Source organism: Glycine soja, chromosome 16 (genome assembly GCF_004193775.1).
Source record: "Glycine soja cultivar W05 chromosome 16, ASM419377v2, whole genome shotgun sequence".
NCBI classification, from domain to species: Eukaryota; Viridiplantae; Streptophyta; class Magnoliopsida; order Fabales; family Fabaceae; genus Glycine; species Glycine soja.
This window is the reverse complement of record NC_041017.1, coordinates 3,146,497-3,160,180: the sequence shown is the minus strand read 5'-3', so window position 1 is coordinate 3,160,180 and position 13,684 is coordinate 3,146,497. Positions and strand designations below refer to the sequence as shown.

The 13,684-nt window shown below is 28.7% G+C and overlaps 1 protein-coding gene across 1 annotated transcript; it reads right to left on the bottom strand.

Moving 5' to 3' along the window:
• Positions 1 to 11,604: 11,604 nt before the first annotated feature.
• On the bottom strand, positions 11,605 to 12,329 carry LOC114390136 (E3 ubiquitin-protein ligase RHA1B-like). Its single transcript, XM_028350821.1, has one exon. It carries the CDS (start codon positions 12,237 to 12,239, stop codon positions 11,727 to 11,729), a length of 513 nt encoding a protein of 170 aa, XP_028206622.1. The 5' UTR covers positions 12,240 to 12,329; the 3' UTR covers positions 11,605 to 11,726.
• Positions 12,330 to 13,684: the final 1,355 nt, after the last annotated feature.

The window sequence follows — 13,684 nt, the reverse complement described above, 5'->3', positions numbered from 1 at the left end:
TATTCTTTCTGCTTTTTTTTTCTAATCTTCTTCGTGATTTTTTCTAAATTAAAGATACAGATTATGAGCGAAATTTATAATTATAATTAATTAATAATTTTTAAATTATAAAAAAAAAGTTAAAAACTAAAACACGCTACTCCTTAAATAATACGCGACTTCACATTGAGGATTTTTTTTCTAAATTTTAACTTTTATTTATAATTTTTATTTTTAAAAATTATCAATTATAACTATAGTTTGATTTTAATTTTAAAATTGTGATATATTGTATAAACTGAATATGTCTTTATTTTATAAATACAATGAATATTAATATTACAGTAATATTTATCGATCCTAATTAAAATTATATTCTAAAAATTAAATTATAAATTCAACGACAACAAAGTCTTATGATTGCTTAAAATCAAAGTGTTTTATTTGCATTAATAAATTTATTATTTAAAATAAAATACTCTATAATTTTACACCACCAAAATATATTATTTTAAAATTTAAATTATATTTTATAAATTCGAATTATAATCCTTTATATATTTTAATTTCAATGCAATTTAGCAAAAAAATAGGAAGAAGATAATAAAATAAAACAAACATTATCAAATTTAATTTTACTTGAGATTTTAATTTTTTATTTATTTTATTTTATTAGTTGTAAAATTCTTAGTTGTAAAATTCTTATTAATTGTGGCTAAAAATGATGTGTTCAGTTCGTGTCTATCTAAGTTTTTCATCTTTAAATTTTGAGTGTGACTATAAGATCTATGTTCATAATAGTAACATTTATAGAATAAATTTTAAAGTTTTAAAAAATATTTTTTTCTTTCTCAACTATTTATTAGGATTTTCACTTTCAAATAGAGTACTTTTTGAGTTTCTTCAAATTTAAAATGTGGCCATAAAATCTATGTTGTGTAATTGTACTCAAGGATGGATTGAAAAGGGAATAAAATCTATGTTGTACTCAGGGATGGATTGAAGGGGTAGCATGCGTCCATAAAAAAATAAAAAATAAATAATCTTTCACTTTTCTTTCTTTCTCAAAGGTGTAAAAATAGCATTTAAGGTGTCGATAAAAAAAAATTCCATAAAAATAATGGATTAGGAAAAAAAAAAGAGATGTAAGAGAGAATATTTTTATTGGCCAAAAACTTTAACTTGTTTTGGCTTATAAAAAGATTAATTAGTGGCAACATTCAATCACATATCAACGTCTACTAAAAAAATGAAAAAAATCACATATCAACAACGTGCTGCCGAATTAAATGTTTTATTAATCATAATCGGAATTGTCCATGAAAGAGGAATAAATGACTAACTATACATAACTACCTATTCAAGCCAGTATTGTATCAATCTTCAGTGTTCAAAGTTCATCATCACATCAACAACGTGTATTTTTTTTTTTTTTTAATTTCTTTATACTTTTACAATTAACCTCACTCTTCACCTAAAGTATCCCCCACTTGCCACGTGTTTATTCATGGCTAGGCTTAGAGGTAGCAACTTCTTTTGGCATTTACTTTCCTATGATTATGGGAGTTGGGAATTCTACTTGAAAGGAGAAAAATGAAATTACAGTGTAACTCATAAGTCATATCTGTCTTGAGGAAAAACCAACTAAGAAAATTTTTAATGGGTTATTTTATAAGTTGTTTAAAATTAAACAATATTGTTTAACAAATTTTTATCATTCGGAGTAAATAACTTGATAATATATTATATTATTTAAGTGAGTTATTTATAGAAATAACGTTGTTTAATCCATTCTTACCATATAAAGAAATATTTTTTAATTATAAAATTTAGTGTGACTCAAGTTAAATATTTATTCTAATAATTTTAGTATTTGAATTAATTTTTATGTAATTTATTTAAATTTATGTGATATTATAAGACTCATAAATTTAAAATAAACAACTTATTTAAATAATTATACATTATAAATGCTCTAAATAAATATTGCCTATTTTCCGGAGAAAAACGTGATAGATACAAGCCTAAAATTAAGACGTTCTCATATGTTGTCTGTTTATTAGGCACATGCTGTCTGCTTATTAAGCACAATCATCTCAAAATGTTTGTACCTGCCATGACAAGACAAAACTTTATAGCGTTATAGAGAAAATTAAAAACCTCGTGTGCCAAAAACATGAACTGAAAATTTTCTTGTGCTAAAAACAAGAGTTTGCAGAATAGGAAAAAAAATGTTATTTAATGACATTGTAAAACAATAAATTATTTTATCATCTAATTACAATTCATCATTTATAATAAGTTTATTAATTTTTATAATAATTATCTTAAAAATTATATAAAAAATGATTTATAATTAAATGATGATATAATTCATAAGTGTATTTCCATGAAACGCTTGGCAGAATAGGGGAGCACTCATGAGAGTTAACAGACTATGACAAAAACATATTTTACAGCTTCATATAAAACTTTAAAACAGTAAGTATATGAGCAAATCTTCTATATATCGTTTATCCATTGAGCCATTTCATAACAAATGTAAAACTTTAATACGCAACTATCCCATAACATATTTTGGAGTGATTTTGATCTAGTACATTAATAACGGTTAAATATAAGTTATTTTTTATAATAAAAATATATTAAAAATATTTTTAAAAATATTTATTTAACAGTTATTTTGATTTAAATATTATAAATTGATATTTTTTTAATTTATGACTTACAAATATGAAAAAGAGAGATTAAAAGAAAAAATATAAAAAATATGAAAAATATAAACAAGAAAGATTTTTTGACATTAGGCTCAAGTCCACTCCAACAACTATAGAAAGGGGGTTAAGCTCTAGTCCACTCTAGTAGCTATAAAAAATGAGTTTTAAGTAAAGGAAAAAAGATACTGTCTTTGAGACTTAGAGCTCTCTTTAATGATATCCTAAGTTGAGTATCTCTAGTAGGGATTTTTTTTTATCTCCTATTCCATTCCATCTGTTTCTAAACCCCTTTTCAAATGTAAGGTTTCTTATGATTATGAGAGGCTAAACCCTTAGTTAGGGTCTGACAGGCCTAAAAAATCAAAAGATATATTGTACACTTCATATTTCATAGTTATCAATGCAAACAGGTGTTTTCTTCTATATTATCCTTACTTATTTTAATTTTATGTATCATTCATCCTTGTATTATCTTTAGGGGTTAGGTGCTCGATAGAGGTAATCCTTAATAGAAATATAAGGAAGGTCTTACATGCATCAGTTTTAGGGATTAGTCGTTCGATAAAGGATAATTTTTAATAGAACTAAAAGGAAGAGATACCTTAATAAAATCATTGTTAGACATAAAGTGATTTCATTATGCCCATGCATCCAAATAAAACATCTAGAATTAGAACTTCATGCATTTTATTTATTGAGTATTTGCAAAAATAATTGGGAAATAAATAGGTTTGTCATCGTGAGACATCAGTGGTATGTATTCTAACGGATATGGGTAGGAAAAAAATTCACCAAATTGATAGAGAAAAATCTAAAATAATACATCTTAGACAAATAAGACAGGTTATGTCTCAACATTATCACATTCTGAATTTATCTTTCTTTATTTTTATCTTAATCTTTTATTTTTCTTGTCTTTTACTTTTCTTATCTTATCTTTTTTATCTTCTATTTTTTATTTTTAAATCTTTTATTTTATCTCTTATCTTTTTTTATTTATTATTTTATTTTCTTATCTTTTGTTTGTAAATTTGATTTATATCAATCTAAATACACACAATTTCTGTGGATTCGATAATTGAACTTCTGGGTACTTTACTACTTGTGATAGATTGGTACACTTACTAATGAGTTAACATACATCTTGAGTCCGCAATTGATCATATAATTGCTTGAATTTCACTGCATCCCTTTTTCACTTGCTGAATAGTCTCTTGCCATATATGGCAGCCAGATTGTGATCGCGGGTCCTCTGTACTTGACAACAGCGTATGATCATCAAATTGTAAAATGGGATAATAAGAATAATTCTTTCTGTGAGGGGAGGTGTCACAACTCTTATTTTAAGGTAATTTGGTGGTAATTGAATTATACAAAGAACCTAGAGCTGTTAGTGATGAAAGTCAATTAGCCAAGCCAACAATTTTTTATACACTAAATATCTCTGCTATCTTATTTCTTTCTGTAATTTGAAGCTCATTTGAAATCGGGGGGAATCACAAGTGTGGATGGGAGTTCCACATTATCAGAAATCTCAACCAACTTATAATTGCATAATACACCTGAGTTCTTCTATTGATAAAGTTCCAAGCTTAACTTTTATTTAATATGTATAAAAGAAAAGCATAATTTAAATTTTATGCATGATCGGATGAGCTTAAGAAAAATCAAATTACGGAAACAAAATAAAAATATAGGAATGTTTCTCTAAAACTTATAGTTATGCTGGAAACAATTAATTATTGTTAATTAATCATATATATTGACACTATCCAACAGTACTCAAACATGTTTATGAGACGAAGAAAGGAAACAAGAACCTTTTGATGTGGTAGTTAGGAAAGAGCAATTGTCACTTTCTTTCAAATCAGACCGGCACTGGTAAACATCATCTTCAGCTTCAGCCAACATCACACTTGATGTCTTATCATTTCTTCATCATAAAACTTACCCTTGTAGTCCCATTGGAAAGCATCAATAAAAAAAGTTAACAAAGTAATATTGAACTAAAAGGGCCACTATAAGGATTCAGGATAATAATGTAAGATCAAAGAAAGTAGTAATTGAAGCTTGCTCTATTTCTGCTTTCCTGTGTTGTATGTTTGCTATTTTAAGCAACATTCAGGATAGTAACTGAAATTCTTCATTTAATTGCCAAAAAGAAAGATCCCTTTTAGTTTGATAGGCCAAATTGGCATAAGGTCCTCTCCAACCCAACCTCTTTTTATTGTTGGTAATAATGAGAAGATTAGTAGAGTAATGAAATGAGAGTTACTATTGAAAGAACTTTAAAAGGAGAATTTTATTATAAGAGAGAACACAATGTAAGGCTAACAAAATTGTTTAGAGTTATTGAGAGGAGCTTCTTGGCTTAACTGAGGTGTTGAGGGGCTTATTTATAGGCAAGTCAACTGTCCAAACGTGTGGTGGAAACGGTTACTTTTTAAGTTTTTTTACAATTCATTTATTACTCCTAGATACATTCACATCTTGAAAAATATGTGACTGAATCTAGATAAATCTATATCTTCTGAAACATGTGACTAAAAATATCCATGTGATTAATTTAATCTAGATATTTCTTATCTGAAAATGTGCATCACATTTAACAAAGCCTTGAAATTGATGAAAGTTTTTCCCGAGAAAAGGGCTATCACCATCTAAGATGGAAGAAGGATCAGGCAGATTGCATTCGGTAGTACCAATGCTGTTGTAGGAACCAATTTTGTATTATTGGCCATCTTCACATAGATATAAGGAATCCATATTCAGTGATCCCAAAAGCAATGAGACCGCAAAGTGTTTGACATACGTGTGAGAGAAATTACCCTCCCCCTCTCTTTATTTTTGGTTTTCAATTCTACACTTAAAGATTTAAGCATAGTGCAATGAGTTGGTAGTGAGATTGATAGGAAGCAAATATCTATACTATACTATTACTACTCCTAAGCTATCTACCATTAAAAACTTATTGAGAAGATAAAAACATAAATTTTGATATTTTTCATTCTTGATAATAGGTAAAGATGAATATACTTATATAACCTTAATAGTGTATTTGGATGGAGTAATTTAATAGGAGAATTCATTTTTTTAAGGAATTTAAAATGATTTATGATAAAATAGCTTGTTTGGATAGAGTATTTGAAAGGAGATTTAATTTTTGATATTTTTATGAATCATTTTGATTGACTAAAATAGTGGAATTTCAAATTTTCTAAAAAAAGATATAATTTGAAGTTATTTTTTCGGAGATGCTCACTCTAACTCATGTTCTTGCTTGTGACTCTTTCTCGCTCAACACTCACAACTATGGGCGACCAAAAATTTTACGGCTGATATCGACATAAGTTATTTTTCACTTGACATTGGCCGAGATTTTTTTCGGTCAGAATTTTTTTGTATGATGTCAATCAAAGTTATTTTTGTCGATATCGACTAAGATATTTTTTAGATGATGTTGATTAGGGTTATTTTCTCACTAACGTCAGTCATGAGAAATTTTTGCTAACGTCGGCCAAGGATTTTTTTGCCATTGTCATCCAGGTTTTTTAAGTTGATGTTAACCAATGATTTTTTTGGTCGATATTGGCTAGATTTTTTCTACTGACATTGGTCATGACTAACTTTTGAGTAGACACCTGTTAGGGTTTTTCAGCCGACATCAACTAGATTTTTCTAGGCAATATCGGCTAGGGTTATTTTTTAGCTGATATTAGTAAGGGTGTTTTGGCTTATGTCAACTAGATTTTTTTGCTGACATCGACTAGGGTTTTCTGGCTGACATCATCCAGAGCTATTTCTTAACCACATTAGCTAGGTTTTTTGGTTGATGTTGGCTAGGATTTTTTCTACTAACACCAGCTAGGTATTTTTGACTGACATCAAACATGATTATTTTTAGTCGACATCGACTAGGTTCTTACAGTCGATATCCACTAGAGTTTGTTCGATCGACATTGGTCAGAACTATTTTTTAGTCAACATCAGTCAAGGCTATTTTATAGCTGATGTTGGGTGGGGGTTTTTTTTCCGACATTGGTTAAGGCTATTATTTTAGCCAACTTCGACTAGGGATTTTTCGACTAACGTTGACTAATGATGTTTTTCAGTCGACATCAGGTAGGTTTTATTGGTCGGCATCGACCAAGCTATTTTTTAGCCGATATTGGATATATTTTTTTGTCAACGCTTGCTAGGATTTTTTAGGCCGATGTTGGCTAAAAATAGCCTTGGTCAATGCCGTTCGAAAAGACCCTAGTCGGTGTCGGCCAAACAAATCGTAGTCGATGTTGGTAAAAAAATCTAGCCAACATTGACTGGAAAATAAACTCAACCAACGTCAGCCAAAAAATAATCCCGACTAATGTCAGCTGACAAATATTCCCGACATACTTTGACAAAAAAAAACCCTATTTGATGTCGACCAAAAAATAACCTTGGTTGATGTCGGTTTAAAAACATCATTGTTTGTGGTTAGGAAAAACAATCCCAGTTAAAATTATCAATATTTTATATTTATAAATTATTAAAAATTGAAAATATTTTTTAATTAATATTTCAAAATTAAATTGTTTATTTTTTATAAAGTTTAATATTAAAATTTCATCTATTTAAAATATAAAATTGAAATTTTACATATGAAAAAAATTGAATTTCCCTATCCAAACAAAGAATTTAAAATGAAAGAAATTTGAATTGATTTATCCAAACAAAACATTTGAAAAATAAAGAAAATTAAAATCAAAACAATTCAAATTTTGAGTATTTCAAATTTCTTGAAATTTTAAAATTTTTGATCCAAACACAAGGTAAATGATGTCAATCAATGGATAATAATTATCCAAGTGTCACCATCATATTATTTTTATAGAAATAAAATAAAACTATAATTTATAAAAGAAATATCTAAAACCATTCTACATAATCTTTTAATCAATTGAGTCAATTGAGCCAGAGAATATAGAGTCTCCTATGCCCATCCTAACGTAGATACCTTGTATCCAATTTTAAAAAATTACTTTCCAATGGGAAAAAACAATCTTAAGTTGCTAAGCGATGAATTATTTTCCCTTTTAGGTTTAATTTCTTTTAAGTCCTATTTAGTCTATGTGTAATTTTACTCTTTCAAATTCTTTTTCTTTATGGCTAATCAAGTAAAGTTGGTTTTCTATTGTTTTTCTTCGATAAAAAACCAACTTTGCTTAATTTCCATTTTCTATCCCAGCATTTGTAAATTTGTGATGAATTATTTGGCATTTGAAATAATTTCAGAAGTGCAGCCGGAAGCGCCACCCCCCCCCCCAAAAAAAAAAAAAAAACACCCCTAAATTTGACAGTCACCTACGGAAAGCCCAAGTTTGATAGCGATAAATATTTACTGCAATATGAAGATTAAGAATTTCATCAAAACCAATTTCAGTAGTATTATTACCTACACAATTCTTAAATTTTGTTATAAAATATATCCTAACTTCTGGTAGAGATTAAAAACTGTGACATGCCTTGATTTTGAAATGGGACAACTTCTTCCCTTAACTTTGTTCACCAAGTAAGAACTTAAAACTTCACAGCTAAACCTTGTTTATTTATGAAATAGCAATTAACTTAAAGACTTAATTAAATAGCAATTTTATCGAGAGAAATAGAGACAAAGAAGTGTACCATTGCATAACCTTGTAAATTCTTAAACAGTTTTGCTTTTCGTAGCATTCGTTCATGAAATGCTACAGAGAAATGTTCTGGGCCTCCAAGAAAGGCCTCTTTGTTCACATAATTTCTGACATTTAGCTCACTTGTTTATCTTGACCCTCCAAAAAAAGTTCTCTTGTGTTGTTTATGTGGTTCTTGATAATTGCACATTGAAAGGTATCAATCAGACGGTGACAGAGCATTCCCCTGGGAAAAAAAGATGGAGAGTAAGAGAGGAAGAAATTGTCAAATGTCTAGTTAATAACGTGTTTAAGATAAAATGGGAGGAGATTATGAATTAGTAGTACTTAAGATTAGATGGGTCAAGCATTTCAGTTCATGAGATTTTAAAATTTATTTGATAGTTTCCAACGTTACAAAATGTTATTCCTTATAGTCTTTTTACTTTCAATGATCTACCTTGTTGGATTTATTTGATAGATTCTAACGTTACAAAATGTTATTCCTTTTAGACTGCATAAACTAGGTCAGAGACTGAAACGCAGTCACCTAGCTGACCAATGACCAGGATGTACAAGAACTTGCTCCAATTGTTTGTGTCCATAGTTGAACATTATGCACGCCATGTATCTTGTTTGTGGTAGTAATAATAATCTATCTACTAGGGAGCAATATCTTCACTAGTTTATTGTACTATCCACAAATTGTGCAATACCTTCACTAGTTTATTGCTTTTATGTTACACTTTGAACAACTTCTTTACGCATTCATTTTGGTTTCTTCTGGGCCAACTCCACTGACTGCCTACCGTTTTACTTTTACCATTCTTATCCCCAAAAATGGTCCTACCGTTTTACTTTTTCCATTATTATCCACAAAAATGGTCACACGAACGGCATTTATCACTTTCTTTTAAACTACGTCATATGTAGAACCCAGATTACTGGTGGTCCATTCAGAGTATAGAAAATTATAAATTTATTAATATAATAATATCAATTGAAAGCGTATATATTTTGTAGGACACATTGAATTTGTGGAAAAAATCGGTTCCAAACATGCTATAAATTTATCTAAACAATAGCATTTTTGACACTTAATTTACTTGTAGACAATCTAACACTTTCCTATTATATGAGTCACTTGCAGTACAAGAATGTTACAAAAATGGAACAAGATACAATTTCCTCTTCAAAACACAAGTATACTAGAAAAAGAAGAATCTACTCAATTTAGGTGGCTTTCAAACTGCAATAATTACATAAGCGGCTAAAGTTTGTAAATTTGCGATTAAAGTAGAGGTTTGTATATGGATCCGGATCTGCGGAGTAGTCTGTTAAAGTCAGGAATGAGGTGGATAAGGAACCTATTTTAAAAAATATCCATATGATCATAGGGAAATTTGAGTCATGTTGTGCGTTTTAGAAATTTCTTCTAATTGGTATATTTAATATTTTAGATTGTTACGGATTTTGTGTTTTTTTTTAAGTTTTCTTTTTCACATTTCAATTTTGGCCCACAGACTGTTCTATTATCCATGGGCTTGATACGGACCCAAAAATAAAGTCCATTTAATTCACCACAATTGCAAGTATAGTTAAGTCCTTTTGGAAAATCATATGCCGAAAGATATTCCTTCCTTTTTAAATACTTGTAAGCTAAGGTAAGTAAGTACGCACCAATTAAGGATGGGTATTAGATTATAATTTCAAAGGATTTTAAAATACTTTTTTTAATAAAAATATATTGTGGTATTCAATTATAATTTTAAAATGATATAAATAAGTTTTGTGGTATTTAATTAAGATTTTTAAGATTCTTTTAATGAGGATAACAAAATTCGGTGGTATTTAATTAGGATTTTTTATAATTTATAGAAAATCTTTTGTTATTAAAAAATATATAAATTTTGATAGATTATTTTTTAAAAAGTTTCATCAGACTTTTATTATAAAACATCATCAAACAATCTCACCCAAACCCCTGAGATTTTGTTAGACTATTTTTTTTTTATCAAATTTTATTTTCTCTCATCACGCATACCCTCTTGTCTCTTTAGTATTCTTCAATATGCATATATTGTATATGATTTTCCAATTATTTTGGAATAAAAAAATGTCAAATATTCTATTCTCTTAGACTAACCATGTTTTTCTTATACCGACTATGTTTTTCTCATGACTTTCACTCTTAATTTCGTCATCCATATAATTTATTAATTCTCCCACAAATTTTTCATCCTCACTATTCCCTTTTATCCATTTAAACATGTCATTAAATTCATCATAAAATAATTATAATAATTAAAAAAAATCAGAAAACCAAGATGTAATTTTAAACATATATTACTCAAATCCAAAAGTACCAGTACAAGAAAGGTTAGTATACCAGGATACCAAATTAGAATCAATTTAACTATTAAAAGATTAAAAAATTATATTAATTTTTTTTATTCAAACATCATCATTTTTATTAACTCTCATAATTTTAAATATATTTTAAACCGAATCTTTACAAATATTATAAATCTATAAAATTCTTTTAAATATTTTAAATTCTTATAATATAAATTCAAACTATTATAAAAATCTTTTAAAAAATTTAATAAATCATAATATTCCTTCATAATCTTTAAAATTCAAGGATTTTTTTTTCTAAAATAATATCTTAAAATCCTATTCTAATACACTCCCAAGAATAGATCAAACATGTATGTAGTCATGTTAAAAAAAAATACAAATGAACCAAAAAAATAATGGATCATTCAGAAAAAAATATTTCCTTTTAGTATTTAAAAATTATTAGTTAACTTTGGTAAAAAATAATTTATAATTAACCTTATTAATTCTACTAATAATAATTACAATATTAGTTAATAATCTAACATATGAAGTAAAATCTTCACTTTATAAAACTAAAAGAATTAAATGTTATAATTAAAAGTAGAAAAATCAAAATTGTAAATTTGAAAATTTAGGAAAAGAAAATTACAATTTAATCTTAAAAAATGTTATTATTTTAAAGCAACAAATAAACCAAATGATTATTCTATTAGTGACCGTGGATCAATATTCGGTGACCCCAAAAGCCACACTAAACAGAGGACATTTATTACCCAAGAGAATCATAATTCAATTATAATAATAATCGTTAAATTAATCCTATACTAAGTACCGTCGTACATAAATTATATTCAATAATTCACAAGCCACCGTAGTAGTGGATGAAATTCGGATAACACCACTAACAATAATAATAGTAACTAAAAAGTGTATCCATTAATACGCAATGGTTCAAAATTTTCATTTTTTTTTCCTTTTATTTTCGTTTTTGTTATATACAATTCACTTTCATGATTGAAATTCAGAAATTCAGAGTTCAGAAGGAAGAAGTGTAATCGGCGTAAAACTCGTTAACCCCAGAAGCAGCCCAGAGTCGTTGATTATAATCATCAAGCATATCATCAGGCACAAAGGGGGTCCTACAGAGAGGGCACGTTTTCTGATCGTGGTCGATCCAACGGTCCACGCATGTGCGGTGGAAAATGTGCTTGCAGTTGCGCAGGCACCGAACCTCCTCCTCCTCGGAGAACTCGAACAGGCACACTGCGCACAAGCCGTTTTGTTGGGCGCCAACGTCGGAGTCTCCGAACTTGGCGACGGGAAGGAGGTCGCGGATCAGGAGCGCCGACGCGGATGGGGGCCGCGCCGCCGCAGCCTCGTCGGAGGGGTGGGGGTGGTCCGGCCAGGCGACCTCGGTTTCGAGGAAGTCGGAGAATCCGAGGAGGTGGAGGAGGAAGAATACGAGGTTTCGGAGGAGGCCGAGGAGGGCCAGCGTGTGCAGGAACGGGTTCGGGAAGAACACCTCCGCGTAACCCACCGGAAAACCCATCGGAAAATAAATAGGAGACACGGTTTTGTTTTGGGGTCAGAGAGAGAGAAGCTTCGATTTTGGACAGCGAGCGTGGAATATATAGTCACAGCTTCTGTAAAACACTTATAAAATACATTATTAAAAGGCCCTTTCTTTAACAAGGATACGGTACCATGAGTTAATAAAAGGAAAAAAGAATATTTTTATACTATGTATTTATTTTTTTATTAGGCTTTTGGTTTCCATGTTTAATCGTATTTAAAATTTCCTGGCTTCTCTTCAATAATGTATTTTATGAGAATGAAACTTAAATCTTCCTTCACAAGTGCACTACATGTTATCAACTGAGTTACTTCCATTCAGTTTTTTTTTTTTTAATCTAGTGTATGTACATTGGAAATTAAAAAATAATATTTCAAAATTACTGATATTTATTTAAGAATTTTTTTTTATTTAGGTAGCGGTACTTTGTTACATCCCTCATGCTTAATACAAACCAATTTCTATGCAACAAGATCAACCTTCTCCTGTATTGGTGGTCTTAGCTTGCTTGTTACTAAGCACCTTATCATGAAAAGAAATATTATTAACAGTTAAATGTTTAGTTGCTCCTTCAATGTCTGTTGGTTTCTTCTACAGAAGTCGTAACTCATCACTTCTTTGGACAGAGAAAAAAAAACTGCTACTAGTTACTTAAGATCAAGTCCAAGAATAACTATGCACAGAACTATAAAAAAAATGTTAATTGTCAACATTATTTATTAGGATTAATTTTATTCAGTTATTTTTTTATTAAAATATTTATTATGTAAAAATTATAAAAGTGTAATAAATATTTATTTTTGTATAAAAAATTACTTTAATTATTTAAAATCAACCCTTAAAGATAAATAATAAATAACATCCTAAAAAATGTGTTGGTAGGCTTCTTCTGGATCAAATAATATAGATGAACTACCTTACGTGTGACCCAATTTTTTTTAATTAAAAACTAAACTGCACTGATGTTGAACCGTAGGATAGGTTTTGGTGAGAGGAAGTTTAATCAAATATTAAGTATGAATTACTCTGGCTTTCACAAATTTGGTGTATAATACAATTTGAAAAAAGTGCCACGTGTTTTTAATAAGGAATTGAAAGAATGAAGAAGTAGTGGGTTCTTGATCACCATCATCATCTGTCTGATTTAATTATCCATTCTAGTCATAGATTCATAATTGGCTTTATATAAAAATTATAAAGGACAAGAAGATGATTATGGAAAACATAAATAACTCGTATCCAATCTCTAAATATTTAATACATATATCGTAAGTTACTTTATCAAAATACATCTCATTCGTTAATCTGAATAATAAGAAGAATTCAAGCTAATGAAACATGCTTTAATTTAAAGCCATGATTAAATAAACTACTTTTTTCAAATGATATTAAAATAGTTATAAAATCTTGCTAACTATTTT

Bases quoted from the DNA above. Each gene is read 5' to 3' on its own strand.
- LOC114390136 (XM_028350821.1), bottom strand. From the start codon at position 12,239: ATGGGTTTTCCGGTGGGTTACGCGGAGGTGTTCTTCCCGAACCCGTTC.